Here is a 21029-nt window from a genome sequence, read left to right on the forward strand (position 1 = left end):
AGATTCATCACCAAGCAGTTGCAGTCAAAGGCTGTAACTGACTGTGAGATACTCCTCTCCATGGCTGGTTCCACACTAGGTTACCACATCTGACCATGATTAACGTTATGTAGTGTAGAGCAGGTTCCCCTTAACCCTGTTCCTTCACATCTATCCCTCTTTCCTATTACTTATCACAGCGCTAGAACTGTTTGGTTCCTCCCATTCCCTATGTGTGCTCCTTTCAACCCAAGCCTATTTCAGGCCCTTGGAAGATAATGTAGCAAGTCTCATCTGTTTTCCCACCTGATTGGGCAATTTCAGTTTCAGATCCCACAGCAACTGCTCACATCAGGCAGTCCTGTGTTTGGCACTGCCACTTTATACCGAGCAAACTTCATTGTCTGTCCCTTGGGTTTAGAGTTCTGCCAATGGGAACAGGATGGCTAGCAGTTCTTTGAACAAACCTCTGTGTCCTGATGCTTCCTATGAAGATTCAGGCTGTATTAACTTTGGCTCAGGGGACCACATTGCCAAATAAGCCAGCCTTTCATTCATATTCATGATGGGCCAACTCCAGTGACATTGCCAGAGATTAATCTGACCCAATATATTTGTGTGTGTTAAAATGCATTAAAAACCACTTTTCTTTGTTAAAAAAATTAAGCCAGTCACTCAGAGCAAAAACACAACTGGCCAGGTGAATCCCTGCCCAGACACACAATCACGCTTTATCAAGGGGCAGGCTTTGAAAATGTACCTGGCATATACCAGCCAGGGGGCTTAGGCTACCAGCTATGGCAAAACACATTGGTGCTAGAAACGTTGTTGTTTTTTTAAGTGACAGCTCAGATTCTGCAGAACCCCAGTGCTGCAGGAAATTGAGGATTTCTCAGATATCTGTCAAAGAGGATCCTTCTAACCTTTGTTTAGAGGTGACATGCAAAAGCACTGCTCAAAGTTACAAGCTTGCCCACAAAGATGCCACAAGAAAGAAAAATGGAGACAAGCTTTATGAAGAGAAGCAGTGCTATACTGTCAAACAACCCCAGAGATTTACCACTGCCTTGCAATCCAGAGAAATGTGAGCTGCAGCCCTCCTGGGGCTCCTCGACACACAGAGTGCCATGCCAGCTACCCTGAGCAAAGGCAGATGGAAAAAAGGGTTAGAAATGGAACAGTTTGTTCACGCCTTAGCCCTGGTCTACATTACAGGGTTAGGTTGAATTTAGCCATGTTAGGCTGATTTTATAATGAATATGTCTATACAAGCAACCCTGTTGCATCGACCTAAATGGCTCTTAACATATTTCTGTACTCTTCCCCGGCGAGGAGAGTAGTGCTAAAATCAGCTTTGCTGGGTCAAATTTGGGGTAGTGCGGACGCAAATCAACGTTATTGGCCTCCGGAAGCTATCCGAGAGTGCTCCGGTGTGACTGCTCTGGACAGCACTTTCAACTCCGATGCACTAGCCAGGTACACAGGAAAAGCCCCGGGAACTTTTGAATTTCATTTACTGTTTGGTCAGCATGGCCAGCTCAGCAGCACAGGTGACCATGCAGTCCCCCCAGAATCACAAACGAGCTCCAGCATGGAGCGAACGGGAGACACTGGATCTGATTGCTGTATGGGAAGAAGAATCTGTGCAGGCAGAACTCCGATCAAAAAGAAGAAATGATGATATATATGCCAAAAATCGCACAGGGCATGATGGATAGAGGCTACAACAGGGACACACAGCAGTGCCGTGTGAAAGTCAAGGAGCTCAGGCAAGCCTACCAAAAGACAAAGGAGGCAAATGGTCCCTCTGGGTCAGAGCCCCAGACGTGCCGCTTCTATGATCAGCTGTATGGCATTATAGGGGGGACCCTACCACTATACCACCACTGTCTGTGGACACCTGCAAGGGGGGAGTCTCACGCAACATGGAGGAGGATTTTGTGGAGGAGGAAGAGGAAGAGGAGAATGCGCAGCAGGCAAGCGGTGAATCCATTCTCCCCGGCAGCCAGGATCTCTTCATCACCCTGGAGCCAATACTTTCCCAAGGCAGGATCCCCAACCCTGAAGGCAGAGAATGCCCCTCTGGTGAGTGCACATTTGTAACTACAGTACAGGGTTTAAAAGCAACAGTGTTTAATGTTTGATTTGCCCTGAAGACTTGGGATGCATTCATGGCCAGTACAGCTACAGGAAAAGTCCCTTAACATGTCTGGGGATGGAGTGGGAATCCTCCAGGATCATCTCCATGAAGCTCTCCTGGAGGTACTCTGAAAGCCTTTGCAGAAGGTTTCTAGGGAGTGCTGCCTTATTTCGTCCTCCACGGTAGGACACTTTACCACGCCAAGCCAGTAGCAAGTATTCTGGAATCACTGTAGCACAAAGCATGGCAGCGAATGGTCCTGGGTTTTGGTCGCATTCAAGCAACATTCAGTCTATATCTTTCTGTGTCAGCCTCAGGAGAGTGATATCATTCATGGTCACTTGGCTGAAATAGGGGAATTTTTGTAAGGGAACAGTAAAAGGACCCCATTCATGCTGGGCTGTTTGCCCTTGGCTAAAAGGGATCATCTCTGAGAATAGCCATGCGGCGGAGGGGGAGGGGTGAAGGGATCATCCCAAATAGTCACATGGAGAGGTGGGGGGAGGGGTGTGCTGCACATCCACCCAAAAACCACAGCCCCTCCTTTTAAATGGCAAACCTAACTGGCATTGGTTGCTATGGGAAAGGAGGGTGCTGCAGTTTGAAAACATTCCCACATATTATCAAGGTGTTAGAAGCCAAACCCGCGTACCCTATGGCTTACCATAGCTGCCTGGAAACTGAATTCTGTTGCCCAGCATGTGTGATGTGTCACCATACCGGCAGGTGCTCAATATAAAAGGCAAAATGTGACCTTGTACCTAAAGGACATGTGCTGTCTGCTGTGAATTGCTTGATTCACTGTGAAAGAGTCTCCCTTTTGTTCTCAGAAATGCATCTTAAATTTTACTCTCCCTTTTTATTCCCCCACAGGCACAAATGTTTCTACGCTCCCCCTATCATCTCCGTCCCTGAGGTTATTGCAGATTAGAAGGCGAAAAAAAACGCACCTCGCGATGACATGTTTTCCAAGCTCATGCAGTCCTCCCGCACTGATAGGGCACAGCTGAGTGAATGGAGGTATTCAGTGGCAGAGGCCAGGAAAGAATTAAGTGACCATGATGAGAAGAGGCAAGATGCAATGCTGAGGGTAATGGGGGAGCAAATGGACATGCTCAGGCATCTGGTGGAGCTGCAGGAAAGGCAACAAGAGCACAGACTGCCGCTGCACCCATTGTATAACAGCCTGCCCTCCTCGCCAAGTTCCATATCCTCCTCACCCAGATGCCCAAGAATGGGGGGGGGGGGGGAGTGAGGAGGCTCCAGGCACCCAGCCACTACACTGCAGAGGATGGCCCAAGAAATAGAAGCAACTGTCATTCAAACAGTTTTGTTTTATAGTGTGGCTACAATAAGCGATGTGGCCCTGTCCTTCCCTCCTCCGCCAACCCACCCGGGCTACCTTATCAGTTATCTCCCCTTTTTTTTAATTAATAAAGAATGCGTGGTTTCAAAACCATAGTGACTTTATTTCCTTTGTCAGCTGTGATCGAAGGGGGGAGGGTGGTTGGCTTACAGGGAGTTAAAATCAACAAAGGGAGAGGGTTCATATCAAGGAGAAACACACACAACTGTCACACCGTAGCCTGGCCAGGTTTTCAAAGCCTCTCTGATGTGCAGCGCACCTGCCTGCGTTCTTCTAATCGGTCTGGTGTCTGGCTGTTTAAAACTGGCAACCAGGCGATTTGCTTCAATCTCCAACCCCGCCATAAATGTATCCTCCTTACTCTCACAGATATTATGGAGCACACAGCAAACAGTAATAACAATGGGAATACTGGTTGTGCTGAGGTCTAACCTAGTCAGCAAACAGCACCAGCGAGCTTTTAAACATCCAAAGGCACAGTCTACCCCCATTCTGCACTTGCTCAGCCTGCAGTTGAACTGCTCCTTACTACTGTCCAGGCTGCTTGTGTAAGGCTTCATGAGCTATGGGAGCAAGGAGTAGGCTGGGTCTCCAAGGAGAACTATTGGCATTTCAACATCCTCAACAGTAATTTTCTGGTCTGGGAAGTAAATCTCTTCTTGCAGCTGCTCCAACAGCCCGGAGTTCCTGGAGATGCGAGCGTCATGTACCTTTCCCAGCCATCCCAGGTTGATGTTGGTGAAATGTCCCTTGTGATCCACCAGTGCTTGCAGCACCACTGAGAAGTACCCCTGGTGGTTTATGTACTGGTTGGCAAGGTGGTCCAGTGCCAAGATAGGGATATTCATTCCATCTACCGCCCCACCAGAGTTAGGGAGACCCATTGCAGCAAAGCCATCCACTATGACCTGCACATTTCCCAGAGTCACTATCCTTGATAGCAGCAGCTCGGTGATTGCACTGGCTACTTGAATCACAGCAGTCCCCACAGTAGATCTGCCCACTCCAAATTGATTCCCAACTGACCGGTAGCAGTCAGGTGTTGCAAGCTTCCACAGTGCTATCGCAACTCGCTTCTCAACCGTCAGGGCAGCTCTCATCTTGGTACTGCTGCACTTCAGGGTGGGGGAAAGTACCTCACAGAGTTCCAGGAAAGTGGCCTTATGCATGCAAAAGTTTCGCAGCCACTGGGAATCATCCCATACCTGCAACACTATGCAGTCCCACCAGTCTGTGGTTCTTTGCTGGGCCCAGAATCAGCGTTCCACTCTATCAACCAGCCCCACTGCTGCCATGATGTCCCAATTGCCACAGCACATGCTTTCAGGAACATCTGTGTCCATGTCCTCATCACAATCGTCCTCATGCTGCCGCCTCTTAGCCAGGTTCTGCACATACCGCAGTATAATGTGTGAGGTGTTTACATTGCTTGCAACAGCAGCACTGAGCTGAGCGGGCTCCAGGCAAAAGGTGTGAAATGATTGTCTGCAGTTTCTTTCACGGAGGGAGGGGAGAGTGACGACATGTACCCAAAACCACATGTGACAATGTTTTTGCCCCATCAGGCATTGGGGAGCTTAATCCAGAATTCCAACGGGCAACTGAGACTGTGGGAACTGTGGCATAGCTACCCACAGTGCACCGCTCCGTGAGTTGATGCTAGCCACAGTAGTGAGGAAGCACTCTGCTGACTTAATGTGCTTGTGGGGACATACACAATTGACTGTATAAAATCGATTTCTAAAAATCGACTTCTATAAAATCGACCTTAGTTAGCTGTTCTTTGCGCTGTTACTGACTCTGGCAGCAAAACTAGGACATAAGCAGCTCAGACTATCGGAGAACACAGTGATGTCACATGAACATTAACGTTACAGTAGTACCTGAGGCCAACCGGATTGGGGCCTCATCATTCCAAGCACAAACACAGAAGTGACAGCCCATTCGCCCAGGAATTTACAATCTAGGTGAATGAGACCGACAGACTAATGGATTAGGGTGGGGAAAAAAAGGTAAACAGCTTAAGTGCAGTTCTCAGTTAATCAGGAACAGCAATAACAACTTGTCACCTGCCAGTGCCTAGCTGTTTTCAGGTCTTGTTAAAATGAAAATTCTAGAGCAGTGGTTTTCAACCTTTTTTCATTTGCAGACCCCTACAAATTTTCAAATGGAGGTCTGAGGATCCCCAGAGGTCTGTGGACCACAGGTTGAAAACCACTGGCTTAGTTACACCGGGCCAGATCTCGCAAACACTTACACATGTGAGTGGCTTTACTACGTCTATTAACTTCTCCAGGGCTATTCATGTGAGTTGAGTTACTTACCTGCTAGTGTTTGCAGGACTGGATCCACTGTGCCTAACTACAGCTATGCACTGTACTTTCATCATTAACATGCTCTTTGCCCTGCCAGACAAACATCAATGAAGTAGGATTGAAGTTGCAAGAACAGATTGTGCAAGCACTTGTCTACAGGCCAGAGGAGTCTTAGAAAGATCTCCTTCAGGGCACAGCCATTCCCAGAATTCCAGCGAGGAGTCTTCTTGCACCTTAAAGATTAACAAATTTATGACAGCATAAGCTTTCGTGGGCTAATACATTTGTTAGTCTTTAAGGTGCCACAAGACTCCTTGTTGTTTTTGATGAAACAGACTAACATGGCTACCCCTCTGAAACTTGTCCCAGAATTCTGGCACTTAGCAGAATGTAAAGTTGACTTTTTAGCTAATCCTTGGACTGCAGCACGTAAAACAAACTAATCCACATGAGACTTAAACAAGCTATCTACAGGTTTAGCCTATGGCTGAGAACGAAATGGCACAGAGGAAAAATACAGTAATCCCAGCCATGTGGATCTGCAAGAGAAAATGCATTGGCAGGATATCAGTAAGTGCTGGGCTGATGGCTAGGGCCCCGATTCAGGAAAGCATTTTAGCACATGCTCATAGACCTAACTTTAAATACGTGCTTAAGTGCTTCCCTGAATCGATATTTGGGGAAATGGGGTATTTTCTACCAGGTAGGCAGGCTCCTCCTTCTCTGGTTTCATCAGTCCAACACCCTATAACAAAGCTTAGCAAGGTTAATTTAGCCACCACCAGACCTCTGTTTTCCAACCTATCACTGCCATTGTCACTAGGGAAGAAGATGAATGGAAAAAGGGCTTGTGATATTTATAATAGTAGGAGGTGCATTATCTATACAATAAACGTGCTGAGTCAGATCCTCAGCTCATGTAAATCAGTGTAACTTCATTGAAAACAAGGGATCTATTCTGATTTACAGGTTGAAGATCTGGCCCATAGTGCTCAACATGTTCATATTGTATGCAAATAAATTTTACTGCAACAGCAGGATTCAGAAATCGAGGCACAAAGAAGCCAAGAAATTATGAATTAAGGCAAGATTAGGAGATCTAAGGGCTTGGCTACACTGGAGAGTTGCAGCGCTGGTTGTGGGTTTACAGCGCTGCAACTTACTCACCGTCCACACTTGCAAGGCACATACAGTGCTGCATCTCCCTGGCTGCAGCGCTGGCTGTACTCCTGCTCTGCCTGGAGTATAACGATTGCCAGCGTGGCCACCAAAAGCGCTGTAATTGGCCTCCAGAGGTATTCGGAGGTATCCCAGAATGCCTGTTCAGCCACTCTGCTCATTAGTTCGCACTCTACTGCCCTGGCCTCAGGTGACCTGCCCTTTAAACGCCCTGGGAATTTTAAAAATCCCCTTCCTGTTTGCTCAGCCAGGTGTGGAATGCAATCAGTGAATCTTTCCAGGTGACCATGCCTCCACGAGCCAAACGAGCCCCAGCATGGAGCAATGGCGAGTTGCTGGACCTCATCAGTGTTTGGGGGGAGGAAGCTCTGCAGTCACAGCTGCGCTCCAGCCGTAGGAATTATGATACCTATGGGCAGATATCAAGGGCCATGCTGGAAAGGGGCCATGACTGGGACGCGGTGCAGTGCAGGGTTAAAGTGAAGGAGCTGAGGAGTGCCTATTGCAAAGCCCACGAGGGAAACCGCCGCTCCGGTGCTGCCCCCACAACCTGCCGTTTTTACAAGGAGCTGGACGCGATACTTGGGAGTGACCTCACTGCCAATCCCATGACCATGATGGACACTTCAGAGCCGGGGGGAGGGGGGAACAGGAGGGGAGGGAGAGGAAACCGAGACTGAGGGTACTAGGGTGGGGGGAGACACCCCGGAGTCCCAGGAGGCATGCAGCCAGGAGCTCTTCTCAAGCCAGGAGGAAGGTAGCCAGTCGCAGCAGCCGGTACTTGGTGAAGGACAAACAGAGGAGCGGGTTCCTGGTAAGCAGCTTTTATTTTCAGGATGGAAATGTTTCGGGAGAGGAGGGGGGCTTAGGGCTGCATGCATGAATGCCTAGATGTGGAATAGCCCATTGATGTGGTCTAGCAAGTCGCAGTAATCAGCCTCGGTAATCTCTTCAAAAGTTTCAGCCAGAGCGTGGGCAATGCGCTTGCACAAGTTTATAGGGAGAGCCACTGTGGTCCTTGTCCCAGTCAGGCTAACATGTTCATGCCGCTGTGCCGCGAGGGGTGGGGGGACCATTGCTGCACACAGGCAAGCTGCGTAGGGGCAGGGCGGAATCTGCATTGCTGTAGAAGACCCTACCCCTCTTCCCAGGTGATCTGCAGCAGCGAGATATCTTCCAGGATTAACTCCTGTGGAAAATGTTGGGAGACTGTTCAGTGTAGATGCCCACTGCAGTAGTTTGCTTTCCCCAATGCACAGAAACCCCTGCACATCCCTGAAGCAATCAGCCCCCCTACTCATCATTTCGTGGGTTATGTGCGCTCTGTTTGGTATGGGAAAAGTATGCTAAAGTGAAGACTGTAAACTCATTCACTGTGTGGGAATAACTGTCTGGGTGAGATTATAAACCATGCTGCCTCTGCTAACTGTTGCCATTTTTGCCTTTCGAAAAGTGTCCGTGACTACTCGACTGCCCGTATCATCAACTGCTCAGAGGCTACAAAACCTCAGGAAGAAGCCGCGAAAAAGCAAAGACAACATGCTGAAAGTAGTTATGGATCATTCTGCCAGAGAGAGTGAAAAACTGCAGGACTGGAGGAAAAAACTGCAGGACTGGAGGGAAAGGGAAAGCAGGATCTGCCAGAGAAACACAGCGGCTAAGAAGAAAAGCACAAAGCAGCTGATAAGCATCCTGGCACGACAAGAGGACTCTATCCAGTCACTCAGAGCCATGCAGGCAGAGCACTACCGTGCCGGCCCCCCCCCCCCCCCGTCCCAAAGCTCTTTCCCTTGTGCCCCAATGTCAGCTCCAAATCCCCTTCCCCAGCAACCAGGTTCTTACCACCACCAGCTGCCCCCAACACCTGTACGTTCACCAACCAGCCCTGAGAACTACGATCCTTACCCTCTGCACTCAACCCCCATCACCATGCAGTATTTTCATCCTGAAGTACAGCAGTAATTGCACAGCACTCCAGACAGGACATATTCAAACCTGTGACTGTACAGTTCACCACCCCATCCCCCTGCCTTTTTTAGGTTCCCAAAATGTTGTGTGTCTGTCAAGAAAGTGATTTTCTTTTCAATAAATGAATTCTTGGCTTTGAAAACAGTCTTTATTATTGCAGAAAGTGAAAGATACCATAGCCCAGGAAAGAAACAGGCACTGCAAATCAGCTAGGAAAAACAGATTCCTACTAACATTGTAACCACTGCACTTCACTCCCGTGCAAGGCACCAAACATTACTGATGGTTTTCAGCCTCAAATTCCTCCCTCAAGGCATCCCTAATCCTTGCAGCCCTGTGCTGGGCCTCTCTAGTAGCCCTGCTCTCTGGCTGTGCAAATTCAGCCTCCAGGCTTTGAACCTCGGAGGTCCATTCCTGACTGAATGTTTCACCCTTCCCTTCACAAATATTATGGAGAATACAGCACGTGGATATAACCGCAGGGATGCTGCTTTCCCCCAAGTCTAGCTTCCCGTACAGAGATCGCCAGCACCCTTTTAAACGGCCAAAAGCACACTCCACAGTCATTCAGCACCGGCTCAGCCTGTAGTTGAACCGGTTCTTGCTCCTGTCAAGCTTCCCTGTATACGGTTTCATGAGCCAAGGCATTAACGGGTAAACGGGGTCTCCAAGGATCACAATGGGCATTTCGACGTCCCCTACTGTGATCTTCCAGTCTGGGAAAAAAGTCCCGGCCTGCATCTTCCTGAACAGGCTACTGTTCCGAAAGATGTGTGCATCATGCACCTTTCCAGGCCAGCCTGTGTTAATGTCAATGAAATGCCCATGGTGATCCATAAGCGCCTGGAGAACCATAGAGAAATACCCCTTCCGATTAATGTACTCAGATGCTAGGTGGGTGGTGCTAGAATAGGAATATGCATCCCATCTAGCGCCCCTCCACAGTTAGGGAAACCCATTTGTGCAAAGCCATCCACAATGTCCTGCACGTTCCCCAGAGTCACGGTTCTTCTTAGCAGGATGCGATTAATGGCCCTGCAAACTTGCATCAACACGATTCCAATGGTCGATTTTCCCACTCCAAACTGGTTCGCGACCGATCGGTAGCTGTCTGGAGTTGCCAGCTTCCAGACTGCGATAGCCACCCGCTTCTCCACTGGCAGGGCAGCTCTCAATCTCGTGTCCTTGCGCCGCAGGGTGGGGGCGAACTCAGCACACAGTCCCATGAAAGTGGCTTTTCTCATCCGAAAGTTCTGCAGCCACTGCTCGTCATCCGAGACTTCCATGACGATGTGATCCCACCACTCAGTGCTTGTTTCCCGAGCCCAAAAGCGGCGTTCCACGGTGCTGAGCATTTCCGTGAATGCCACAAGCAATTTAGTGTCATACGCGTCAGGCGACTTGATATCATCGTCGGACTCCTCACTGTCACTTTGGAGCTGAAGGAATAGCTCAACTGCCAAACGTGATGTGCTGGCGAGACTCATCAGCATACTCCTCAGCAGCTCGGGCTCCATTTCCCACAGAAATCGCACTGCACAGAAACCGTTGGGAGAGTCACAATGGCGCCAAACGTGGACAGAAAAACAGTGACTGCTGGGATGTGAAGCAATGCATCACGGGGCGTTGGGACAGGAAATTGAATGACCCGCACCCTTCCCACAACCCACGGCGCCAAAATGGGTTGAGGTGCTCTGTGGGATAGCTGCCCATAATGCACCACTCCCAACAGCGCTGCAAATGCTGCAAATGTGGCCACACTGCAGCGCTGGTAGCTGTCAGTGTGGCCACACTGCAGCATTTTCCCTACACAGCTGTATGAAGACAGCTGTAACTCCCAGCGCTGTACAGCTGCAAGTGTAGCCAAACCCTAAGTGTACAAAACTTTGCCAAATGACTACTAATGGGGGAACATGATAACTACAAGTATTTGAAGGATGTAAACAATAAGGAAAGAGGAATTGTTTGGGAGGGTTTTTCCAAGGATATGTCTACACTACAAAATTAGGTCGATTTTATAGAAGTCAATTTTTAGAAATCGATTTTATACAGTTGATTGCGTATTTCCACACTAAGAACATTAAGTTGGCCGAGTGCATCCTCACTGCTGTGGCTAGCATCAACTTACGGAGCGGTGCACTGTGGGAGCTATCGCACAGTTCCCACAGTCTCAGTTGTCCATTGGAATTCGGGGTTAAGCTCCCAATGCCTGATGGGGCAAAAACATTGCCGCGGGTGGCTTTGGGTACATGTCATCAGTCGCCCCTCCCTCTGTGAAAGCAACAGCAGACAATAGTTTCGCCCCTTTTTTCCTGGGTTACCTGTGCAGACACCATATCACGGCAAGCATAGCTCAGTTCACTGTCACCGCTGCTGTTGTGGGCAAGTCTACTGTGGGGGCTGCTGTGATCCAAGTAGCCAATGCAATCATTGATGTTCTGTTGTCAAGGGTAGGAGCATCATATTCCTGTCCTTTGTCACTGGTGAAGAAGTCTTGCAGCCGTACATTCCAGTCCAGTCGGCGCTATAACACCTCATAGCACTTCTGTGGTTGACACATGTAATAACTCCAGGGCTCTTGCTCTTTTGCCTTGGCCGAGGTACCTTGCCCTACCCAGACCACAAAGCATTCGACACAGAAGCACCTGCAGCAGCTGGCATTGCTACACAGCAGCAGCTCCTTGCCTTCGCAGCAGACGGTGCAGTAGGACTGCTAACCATTGTCATCCACCGCTTCCACTGCAACTCTGCTCTCCTGCTCTCCAGTGACGAGCTTGGGGGATCCGTACTGGTCCTCCTGGGTGCTGCTGGCAGCAGACTTTGCGGTAGGACTGCTAACTGTCGTCATCCACTGCTTCCGCTGCAACTCTGCTCTTCTACGATGAGCTTGGGGGATCTGTACTAGTCCTCCTGGGTGCTGCTGTAGGACTGGTAACCATCCTCGTTGGACATGTAGCTTGGCTGGAGGGTTTGGGAATGTCTTCCCTGCCAGGCTCTTAGCAATCTCCAGGGCATGGTGTACAGCTCCTGCACTTCTCCTGCAACCTGCTCTCCTTTTCCCCAGCGAGAAGCTCGGGGGATCCGTTCATGAAGCCTGGACAGTAGTAAGGAGCAGATCAACTATAAGCTGAGCAAATGCAGAATGGTGGTAGAATGTGCCTTTGGACATTTAAAAGCTCGCTGGCACTGTTGGTCAGATTACAGCACAACCAACATTCCCATTGTTATTGCTGCTTGCTGTGTGCTCCATAATATTTGTGAGAGTAAGGGGGAGACATTTATGGCAGGGTGGGAGATTGAGGCAAATCACCTGGCATCCAATTTTGAGCAGCCAGACATCAGGGCGATTAGAAGAGCACAGTAAGGTGCGCTGTGTATCAAAGAGGCTTTGAAAACCAGTTTCATGACTGTCCAGGCTTTGATGTGACAATAATGTGTGTTTCTCCTTGATGCAAACCCGCTCCCTTTGTTGATTTTAATTCCCTGTAAGCCAAGCACCCTCCCCACTTCGAAATAAAGTAACTGTTGTTTTGAAACCATGCATTTTTTCTTTATTAATTAGAAAAAAATGAGAGAACGGACAAGGTAGACAGGTGGGATGGGGAAGAAGGGGAGGATAAGGCCAGTGATGAGCTGTCAAAATATTAACAATAGGTTCCCTCCTCCTCACCCCATGAGGGGGTCCTGCCCCCCTCCAGGAGGTCGTGCCCCATCCAACCCCCCCATGTTCCTTGACGCCCCCCCCGGGACCCCTGACCCATCCACCCCCCTTCCCTGTCCCTTGACTGCCCCCTGCCACCCCATCCAACCCTTTCCCTCATTCCTGATGGCCCCCTGGGACCCCTACCCCATCCAACCACCCCTTCTCTCTGTCCCTGACTGCCCCTCACCACCTCATCCAACCCCTGCTCCTTCCTGACTGCCCCCCTGGGACCCTTGCCCCCATTCAATCCCCCTATTCCCTGCCCTCTGACCGCCCCGACCCCTATCCACTCCCCCCCACCCACTGAACTCCCCTGCCCTCTTCCAACACCCCCTCCCCGCTGCCTGCCCCCTTACCGCACTGCCTGGGGCCAGGGCGGGTCCGCTCAGCTGGGATCGGGACCAGGAGCTGTGGGGCCCAAGACTCCCTGGTCCGGGCCGAATCCACTTGGCTGGGACCGGGACTGGGAGCCGTGGGGCCCGAGACTCCCCGGGCCAGGGCCAGGGCCAGGGCCAGGGCCGGGGCTGGGGCCAGGACCAGGAGCCGCGCTGCGGGACCCGAGACTTCCTGGGCCGGGACCGGGACCGGGAGCCGCGCCGCGGGGCCCGAGACTCCCCGAGCCGGGCCGGGATCGGGAGCCGTGCTGCAGGGCCCGAGACTCCCCGGGCTGGGCCGGAGCCGCTCGGCCACGACTGATGCTGTGGGGCCCGAGCCGGGCCGGAGCCACTGGGGCCAAAGCCGGGGGTGCTTGGCCAGGATCGGGCTGGGGCAGCTCGGCTGGGGCAGGCCAGGCCCAAAGGGAACCGGACACGGCTGCGCCGTGCCGCACCACACGTCCCTGGAGCCCTCCTCGCACCCCCCAGCCCCAGCTTACCTGCCTGCTGCTGGTTTCAGGCTTCCCGCGAACATCTGATTCGAGGGAAGCAGGGGAGAGGGAGGAGAAGGAGGGCAGAGTGTTCAGGGGAGGAGGGGAACGTGAGCTGGGGCTGGCGGTGGGGTGGACAGCTGCCCGCGCTTTTGTTAAATTTTAAAGCTTTTTTGGAACTGGTTGTCCTAGAACAACCGGTTCTAAAAGGGTTTCTAAATTTAACAACCGGTTCCTGTGAACACGTGTGAACCGATTCCAGCTCACCACTGGATAAGGTCACATTGCTTATTGTAGCCACACTAAAAACCAAGCTGTTTGAATGACAGCCTTCTGTTGCTTGGGCCATCCTCTAGAGTGGAGTGGCTGGGTGCCCGAAGCCTCCCCCCACCCTGCATTCTTGGGCATCTGGGTGAGGAGCCTATAGAACATGGGGAGAAGGGGAGGCGGTTATACAGTGGATGCAATAGGGGGCTGTGCTCTTGTTGGCTTTCCTGCAGCTCCAACAGATGCTTCATCATGTCCGTTTGCTCCACCGTTAGCCTCAGCATCGTGTCCTGCCTCTGCTCTTCGCGCTCACTTAATTCTTTCCAGGCCTCTGCCACTGAATGCCTCCATGCATTAAGCTGTGCCCTATCAGTGCGGGAGGACTTCAAGAGCTCGGAAAACATGTCATTGTGAGTGTTTTCGCCTTCTAATCTGTGATAACCTCAGGCACGGAGATGATAGGGGAAGCGTAGAAACCTTCTACGCTCTACGATTCTGGAGGGGCTGCACAGTTGCCTGTGCTGCTGAGTTCGCCATGCTGACCAAACAGGAAATGAAATTCAAAAGTTCCCGGGGCTTTTCCTGTGTACTTGGCTAGTGCATCGTAGTTCAAAGAGCTGTCCAGAGTGGTCATAATGGAGCATTCTGGGATAGCTCCCGGAGGCCAATACCATCGATTTGCATCTGCATTACCCCAAATTCGACCCAGCAACGTTGATTATAGCACTACTCTCCTCGCTGGGGAGGAGTACAGAAGTCAATTTTAAGAGCCCTTTAGGTCAACAGAACAGGGTTGGTTGTGTGGACGCATTCATTTTTAAATTGACCTAACACAGCTAAATTCGACCTAACCCCATAGTGTAGACAAGGCCCAAGGGACATAACTAGTAGTATTATGATGATCTATATAGCACTGCTGGTGTGGATGGCCATTTTAGACAAGTGAAAAGACAAAGGTTTTGCCATAAAGTTTTACAATCTAATTTAGACAGATTACTCAATAAGAAATGACAACAGATTATGGAGGGAGGAGTCAACTGAAAACAAGGGGAAAAAATAAATATTTGCATAGTAACCCCATGTTTTCAGTTGCTGATAGTTTTCCAAAACTTTCACCTTTCAAGCTCAAGTTTTCCAGAACTGTTCTCTGTCACAAGGTGAAATTTCTGGAATGCCTGGGCACAACTGGTTCCACCCCTTTGGAGTGTGAGAATGAAAATATAAATGATACTATCACCATTATAAAATCTGTTCTAGATCTTTATTTTAAACCACTTTAGTGCTCACAGGGCTGCGGTTGTGAAGATGGAATTGGCAGCCTAATATTCTCCTTATTTTAGAAATACCGTGTGTGGAGCAGCTGTTGTTATTACATGAGGATGCATGGGGCAGATACAGACACTAAAGCTCATTCTTCATTTTGGAAGGTGGGCATTGGACTGCAGAAGTCAGAGCAGACAGTAGCAGGCTGCAGATTTCCCATGCCCTTGCTGCTGTGTTAAACAATGTTTCTTTAAATCAAAGGAATCTATGCCTTATTAAGAACAGCACCCTGTGCTTATATCATTATAGACTCTTCTAAGGGGAGAGTTTAGATGGACTCTTGCCATTTCTTGATGTTTCAGTGCTTATTATTATTAATCACGGCTATGACAGTAGTGCCCAAGGACTAACCAAGACCAGTGCCCCATTGTGCTAGGCACTGAACAAACATAATACTAGACAGTCCCTGTCCCAAAGAGCTGACAACTGAAATACACCAGACAGACACAGGGAAGGTGTAGCTCACGCAAGCAGAGTAGACAATGTGATGGCAGCAAATGGCATGTTAGTGCCCTGATTTTTTTTACCCATATTAAAGGTGAACGGATTAAAAAAAAAATAACAACAACCATTTAAGGCTCCTGAAGATTACATTTAAAAACAAAAAAGATACAATATAGGAACTCCGTTTCTTTACATCCTGACTGTAACTGAGCAGATCTTTCATTACTCTGAAATCTCTGCTATCAGTGTAAACACTCAGTACTACAATCACCCTAATTACAGATTCAATAACTGTGCCATAAAGCGGTAATACACTGATCTCCTAGTAGGGACAGCTGTAGACTGTTCCCTTTATTTCCAATCCCTACTCAGTTTCACTGTAAATCACTCCTGGGCCATCTGGTCTGGCTCACACACTTGACAACTATACAAGAGAAGCCAGTAGGGCAGCGTAACCCCACAATGGCCACTAGACGAACAGGCAGGCCACAGACAGGCAGTAGGCACAGCTGCCGGGGGCAGTGGGGCAACGTGCCCCCTACGTTTCACCCTGCTGGGTTTGTGGCCCACATGGCAGCTGTGGGGCTAATACAGCCCTATGGCAGAGCTGAGGGTCGTTGGGGCAGGCTCTCAGAAGTGCTGAGTGCTCGCAGGTCCAGGTGCATAGTCCATGTGACCAAGTGCAGGGCACCATGGCCACAGGCAAGGCCTGGGTGCTGCACCTGTGAGTGTCAGGGCCAGAGGGGATCCCCACCTGGCTCCCCTGCATTGCCCTGACCTCTGTGCCAGTGGCCAGGCCCTCTGCCTGGGCAGGGCCCCCAGCATGTCCCGCTCTGCCCTCCAGGACCCAGGCACTGCCCTGCCACCTGGGCTGGGAAGGGCTCAGGGATCGACTGGCGATGTCTGGCCCCCACACAGGCCCTGCGATGGACCTCTCAGGGCTGCCCACCCGGCCATCGAGCGCTCTGGGAGCGATTACAGTGGCGCCCCCTCCTCCGCGAGGCTGCTCAGAGAGCGGAACCTCGCCTCTGGGATCTATTGCTCAGGCCGTTCGCCATGACTCGAGGCACAGTCACCCACAGCACACGTGACTCGGGTTTGGGCACGTGCGAACCGACCTCGGGCCCCCTCGGGGGAGGGGGGAAGCGCGCGAGGAGCGAGCCCGCGAGGCGCCCGTGCAGCCCCCTCCCCAGGGACGGGGGGGCGGATTGGGCGCAGCCCCGCGGGGAGGGGATGGGGGATGGGCTTGACGCAGCCCCCCCCGGAGCGACGGCCTCACCTTGTGCGTCCCCCCCGCTGGTGAGCACCGCCAGGGCCATACCGGCCCCCGCCATCCGCAGCTTCTCCAGCTCTAGCGCCGCCGCCATCCCGCCAGCACAGCTCGGGTAGCAGCGAGCCGAGCGCCGCCTCCCCGCGACCTTCAGCCTCGCTCCGCCCTGCCCGGGCCCCCGCCCCGCTGCTGCTGCTGCTGCGGCCGGGACACCCGCGTGTGGAATCATCCCAGCCCCCGCCCCCCCATAGAGACAGCCCCGGCCACTGACACCCCCTGCAGTGACACCCCCTCCCCAGCAACCCCCACCCGCCCTCAACACCCTGCCCCCATAGAGACAGCCCCGACACCCCCAGCCACTGACACCCCCTGCAGTGACACCCCCTCCCCAGGAACCCCCTCCTGCCCCCGACACCCTGCCCCCATAGAGACAGCCCCGGCCACTGACACCCCCTGCAGTGACACCCCCTCCCCAGCAACCCCCTCCTGCCCCCGACACCCTGCCCCCATAGAGACAGCCCCGGCCACTGACACCCCCTGCAGTGACACCCCCTCCCCAGCAACCCCCTCCTGCCCCCGACACCCTGCCCACATAGAGACAGCCCCGGCCACTGACACCCCTTGCAGTGACACCCCCTCCCCAGCAACCCCCTCCTGCCCCCGACACCCTGCCCCCATAGAGACAGCCCCGGCCACTGACACCCCCTGCAGTGACACCCCCTCCCCAGCAACCCCCACCCGCCCTCAACACCCTGCCCCATAGAGACAGCCCCGGCCACTGACACCCCCTGCAGTGACACCCCCTCCCCAGCAACCCCCTCCTGCCCCCGACACCCTGCCCCCATAGAGACAGCCCCGGCCACTGACACCCCCTGCAGTGACACCCCCTCCCCAGCAACCCCCACCCGCCCTCAACACCCTGCCCCCATAGAGACAGCCCCGGCCACTGACACCCCCTGCAGTGACACCCCCTCCCCAGCAACCCCCTCCTGCCCCCGACACCCTGCCCCCATAGAGACAGCCCCGGCCACTGACACCCCCTGCAGTGACACCCCCTCCCCAGCAACCCCCACCCGCCCTCAACACCCTGCCCCCATAGAGACAGCCCCGGCCACTGACACCCCCTGCAGTGACACCCCCTCCCCAGCAACCCCCACCCGCCCCCAACACCCTGCCCCCATAGAGACAGCCCCGGCCACTGACACCCCCTGCAGTGACACCCCCTCCCCAGCAACCCCCTCCTGCCCCCGACACCCTGCCCCCATAGAGACAGCCCCGGCCACTGACACCCCCTGCAGTGACACCCCCTCCTCAGCAACCCCCTCCTGCCCCCGACACCCTGCCCCCATAGAGACAGCCCCGGCCACTGACACCCCCTGCAGTGACACCCCCTCCTCAGCAACCCCCACCTGCCCCCGACACCCTGCCCCCATAGAGACAGCCCCGACACCCCCAGCCACTGACACCCCCTGCAGTGACACCCCCTCCCCAGCAACCCCCACCTGCCCCCGACACCCTGCCCCCATAGAGACAGCCCCGACACCCCCAGCCACTGACACGCCCTCCCCAGCAACCCCCTCCTGCCCCCGACACCCTGCCCCCATAGAGACAGCCCCGGCCACTGACACCCCCTGCAGTGACACCCCCTCCCCAGCAACCCCCACCCGCCCCCAACACCCTGCCCCCATAGAGACAGCCCCGGCCACTGACACCCCCTCCCCAGCAACCCCCTCCTGCCCCCGACACCCTGCCCCCATAGAGACAGCCCCGGCCACTGACACCCCCTGCAGTGACACCCCCTCCCCAGCAACCCCCACCCGCCCCCAACACCCTGCCCCCATAGGGACAGCCCCGGCCACTGACACCCCCTGCAGTGACACCCCCTCCCCAGCAACCCCCACCTGCCCCTGACACCCTGCCCCCATAGAGACAGCCCCGACACCCCCAGCCACTTACACCCCCTCCCGCCCCTGATACCCTGCCCCCATAGAGACAGCTCTGACACCCCCCCGGCCACTGACACCCCCCTGCACTGACACCCCCTCCCCAGCAGGTGCTTGGGGTGGCAACTCCAGAGCGGGGTGGCACTTTAAGGTATTCGGCGGAGGGTACCTCACTCCCACTGGGAGCTAAGGACTTCCCGCTGAATTGTCGCAGATCCCGTTTGCGATTGCGGCTTTTTTTTTTTTTTTTGGCTGCTTGGGGCGGCAAAACCCCTGGAGCCAGCCCTGGTGACACCCCCTCCCCAGCAACCCCCACCCGCCCCCAACACCCCACCCCTGTATAGTGACAGCCCTGGCCACTGACACCCCTCTGCAGTGACACCCCCTCCTCAGCAACCCCCACCTGCCCCTGACACTCTGCCCCCATATAGAGACAGCCCTCACTCCACCCCCTGGCCACTGACACCCCCCTGCACTGACATCCCTGCCCCACCAACCCCCACCTGCCACTGACTCCCATGTCTCCCACTTGCACCCCCACCCCAGAAAACTCCACCTGCTAATGATAACCCCGCCCCCATATAGAGGCAGTCCCAACCCCCCTGGCACCCCTCTGCAATGACACCTCAGCCCACGCAAACCCTTGTTTTCCAGTGATACCCAGCCCCACTTCAGATACATCCCAGCAACCTCCTTCCCACTGACACCTCCCTGCAGTGATACCTCTGCCTCAGCAACCCCCCTGCATTCCAATGATACCCAGCCCCAGATACACCCCAGGAATCTCCTCCTGCCCCTTACTGACACTCCCCTGCAGAGACACTATGGCCCCAGCAATCCCCACCTGTCCAGAGACACCCTAATCCCACCAACCCTCTCTCAGCCACTGACATCCAGTCCACTCTGGCCCCAGCAACCCCCAGCCCCAAGATGCCCCAACCCAGTTCTTCTCCGTGCCAGTTACACCCAGCCCTTTTGCAGAGACACCTCGACCTCAGCAATCTGCTGCCTAGCAGTTATACCCAATCTCAGACATTGTCCCCCTTACAGACCTGGGCCCAGTCAGTACCACCCCCAGCACTGCCACCATATCACCTGTGGGTGAGCGATTGAACAAAGCAATCACTGTGTTTGACTTCAGTCTTCAGTCTCAAAGAAACCCCCAACACTTTCACAAGAGGAGCCAGCCCCCAGCCTGCTCTGAACCTGCACTACACCCTGCTGGCCCTTCCCTCCCTTAGCCTGGGCCAGTCTCTCCCCCATGAGCATCTTCCCCCTCGGCATTTGCCCATGCCATTGGCTTCCTCAATCCCTCCTGTCTATTCTCCTGACTACTACTACCATCCCACCTGCCTCCTCCTCCTCACCATACATGCTGTCTGCTCTGCTCCTCTCCAGGGCCCCTGCAGTCCAGCTCCCCTGAAACAGCCCCCACCAAGGGCAACAGTCACCCTCTCCCAGTCAGGTCTCAAGGCCTCTTCCACTCCATTCACCACCTTCATCCTGGTCACACCCTCCATTCCCAATAGCCTTATCCAGAGGAGCTTTTGATAGTTCTTGTAGTAACCTGGACTATGTCACATTGTCACCCTGTCCCTCTAGCACAGGGATGGGCAAACTTTTTGGCCTGAGGGCCACATTGGGGTTGCAAAACTAAGGAGGACCAGGTAGGGAAGGCTGTGCTTCCCTGAACAGCCTGGCCCCCACCCTCTTTCTGCCCCTCCCACTTCCCACCCCCTGACTGCCCCCCTCAACCTCTGACCCATCCAACCCTCCCCCCACTCCCTGTCCGCTCCCAGGACCCCCTCCCCAACTGCCTCCAGGGCCTCACCCCCACCCAACGCCCCCTGCTCCCTGTCCCTTGACTGCCCTGACCCCTATCCACACCCCTGCTCCCAGACAGGCCCCTGGGATCCCACGCCTATCCAACCCCCCTGTTCCCCGTCTCCTGACCCCTATCCACACACTGCCTGACAGGCCCCCCAGGACTCCCACGCCTATGCAACCACCTCTGTTCCCCATCCCCTGACTGCCCGTCCCCCAAACCTCCGCCCCATCCAACCGCCCCCTGCTCCCTGTCCCCTGACTACCCTCTGAGATCCCCTGCCCCTTATCCAACCCTCCAGCCCCCTTACCATGCTGCACAGAGCAGCATGTCTGGCAGCTGCACTGCCTGGCCGGAGCTAGACACGCTGCCACTGTGCCGCCCAGAGTACTGCCCACGTGGCGGGGGATGGAGGACAGCGGGGGGCTAGCCTCCCTGGCCA

General features: G+C 53.7%; 1 protein-coding gene across 1 annotated transcript in view; it reads right to left on the minus strand.

Moving 5' to 3' along the window:
• Nucleotides 1–16979, minus strand: part of PFKL (phosphofructokinase, liver type) — a 58190-nt gene extending 41211 nt beyond the window's left edge. Inside the window, exon 1 of the mRNA XM_030575832.1 lies at nucleotides 16829–16979. Within this exon, the coding sequence (XP_030431692.1) occupies nucleotides 16829–16916 (88 nt within the window). The 5' untranslated portion in view covers nucleotides 16917–16979. The remainder of the gene's footprint in view (nucleotides 1–16828) is intronic.
• Nucleotides 16980–21029: the final 4050 nt, after the last annotated feature.

This window comes from Gopherus evgoodei, chromosome 9 (genome assembly GCF_007399415.2).
Source record: "Gopherus evgoodei ecotype Sinaloan lineage chromosome 9, rGopEvg1_v1.p, whole genome shotgun sequence".
NCBI classification, from domain to species: domain Eukaryota; kingdom Metazoa; phylum Chordata; order Testudines; family Testudinidae; genus Gopherus; species Gopherus evgoodei.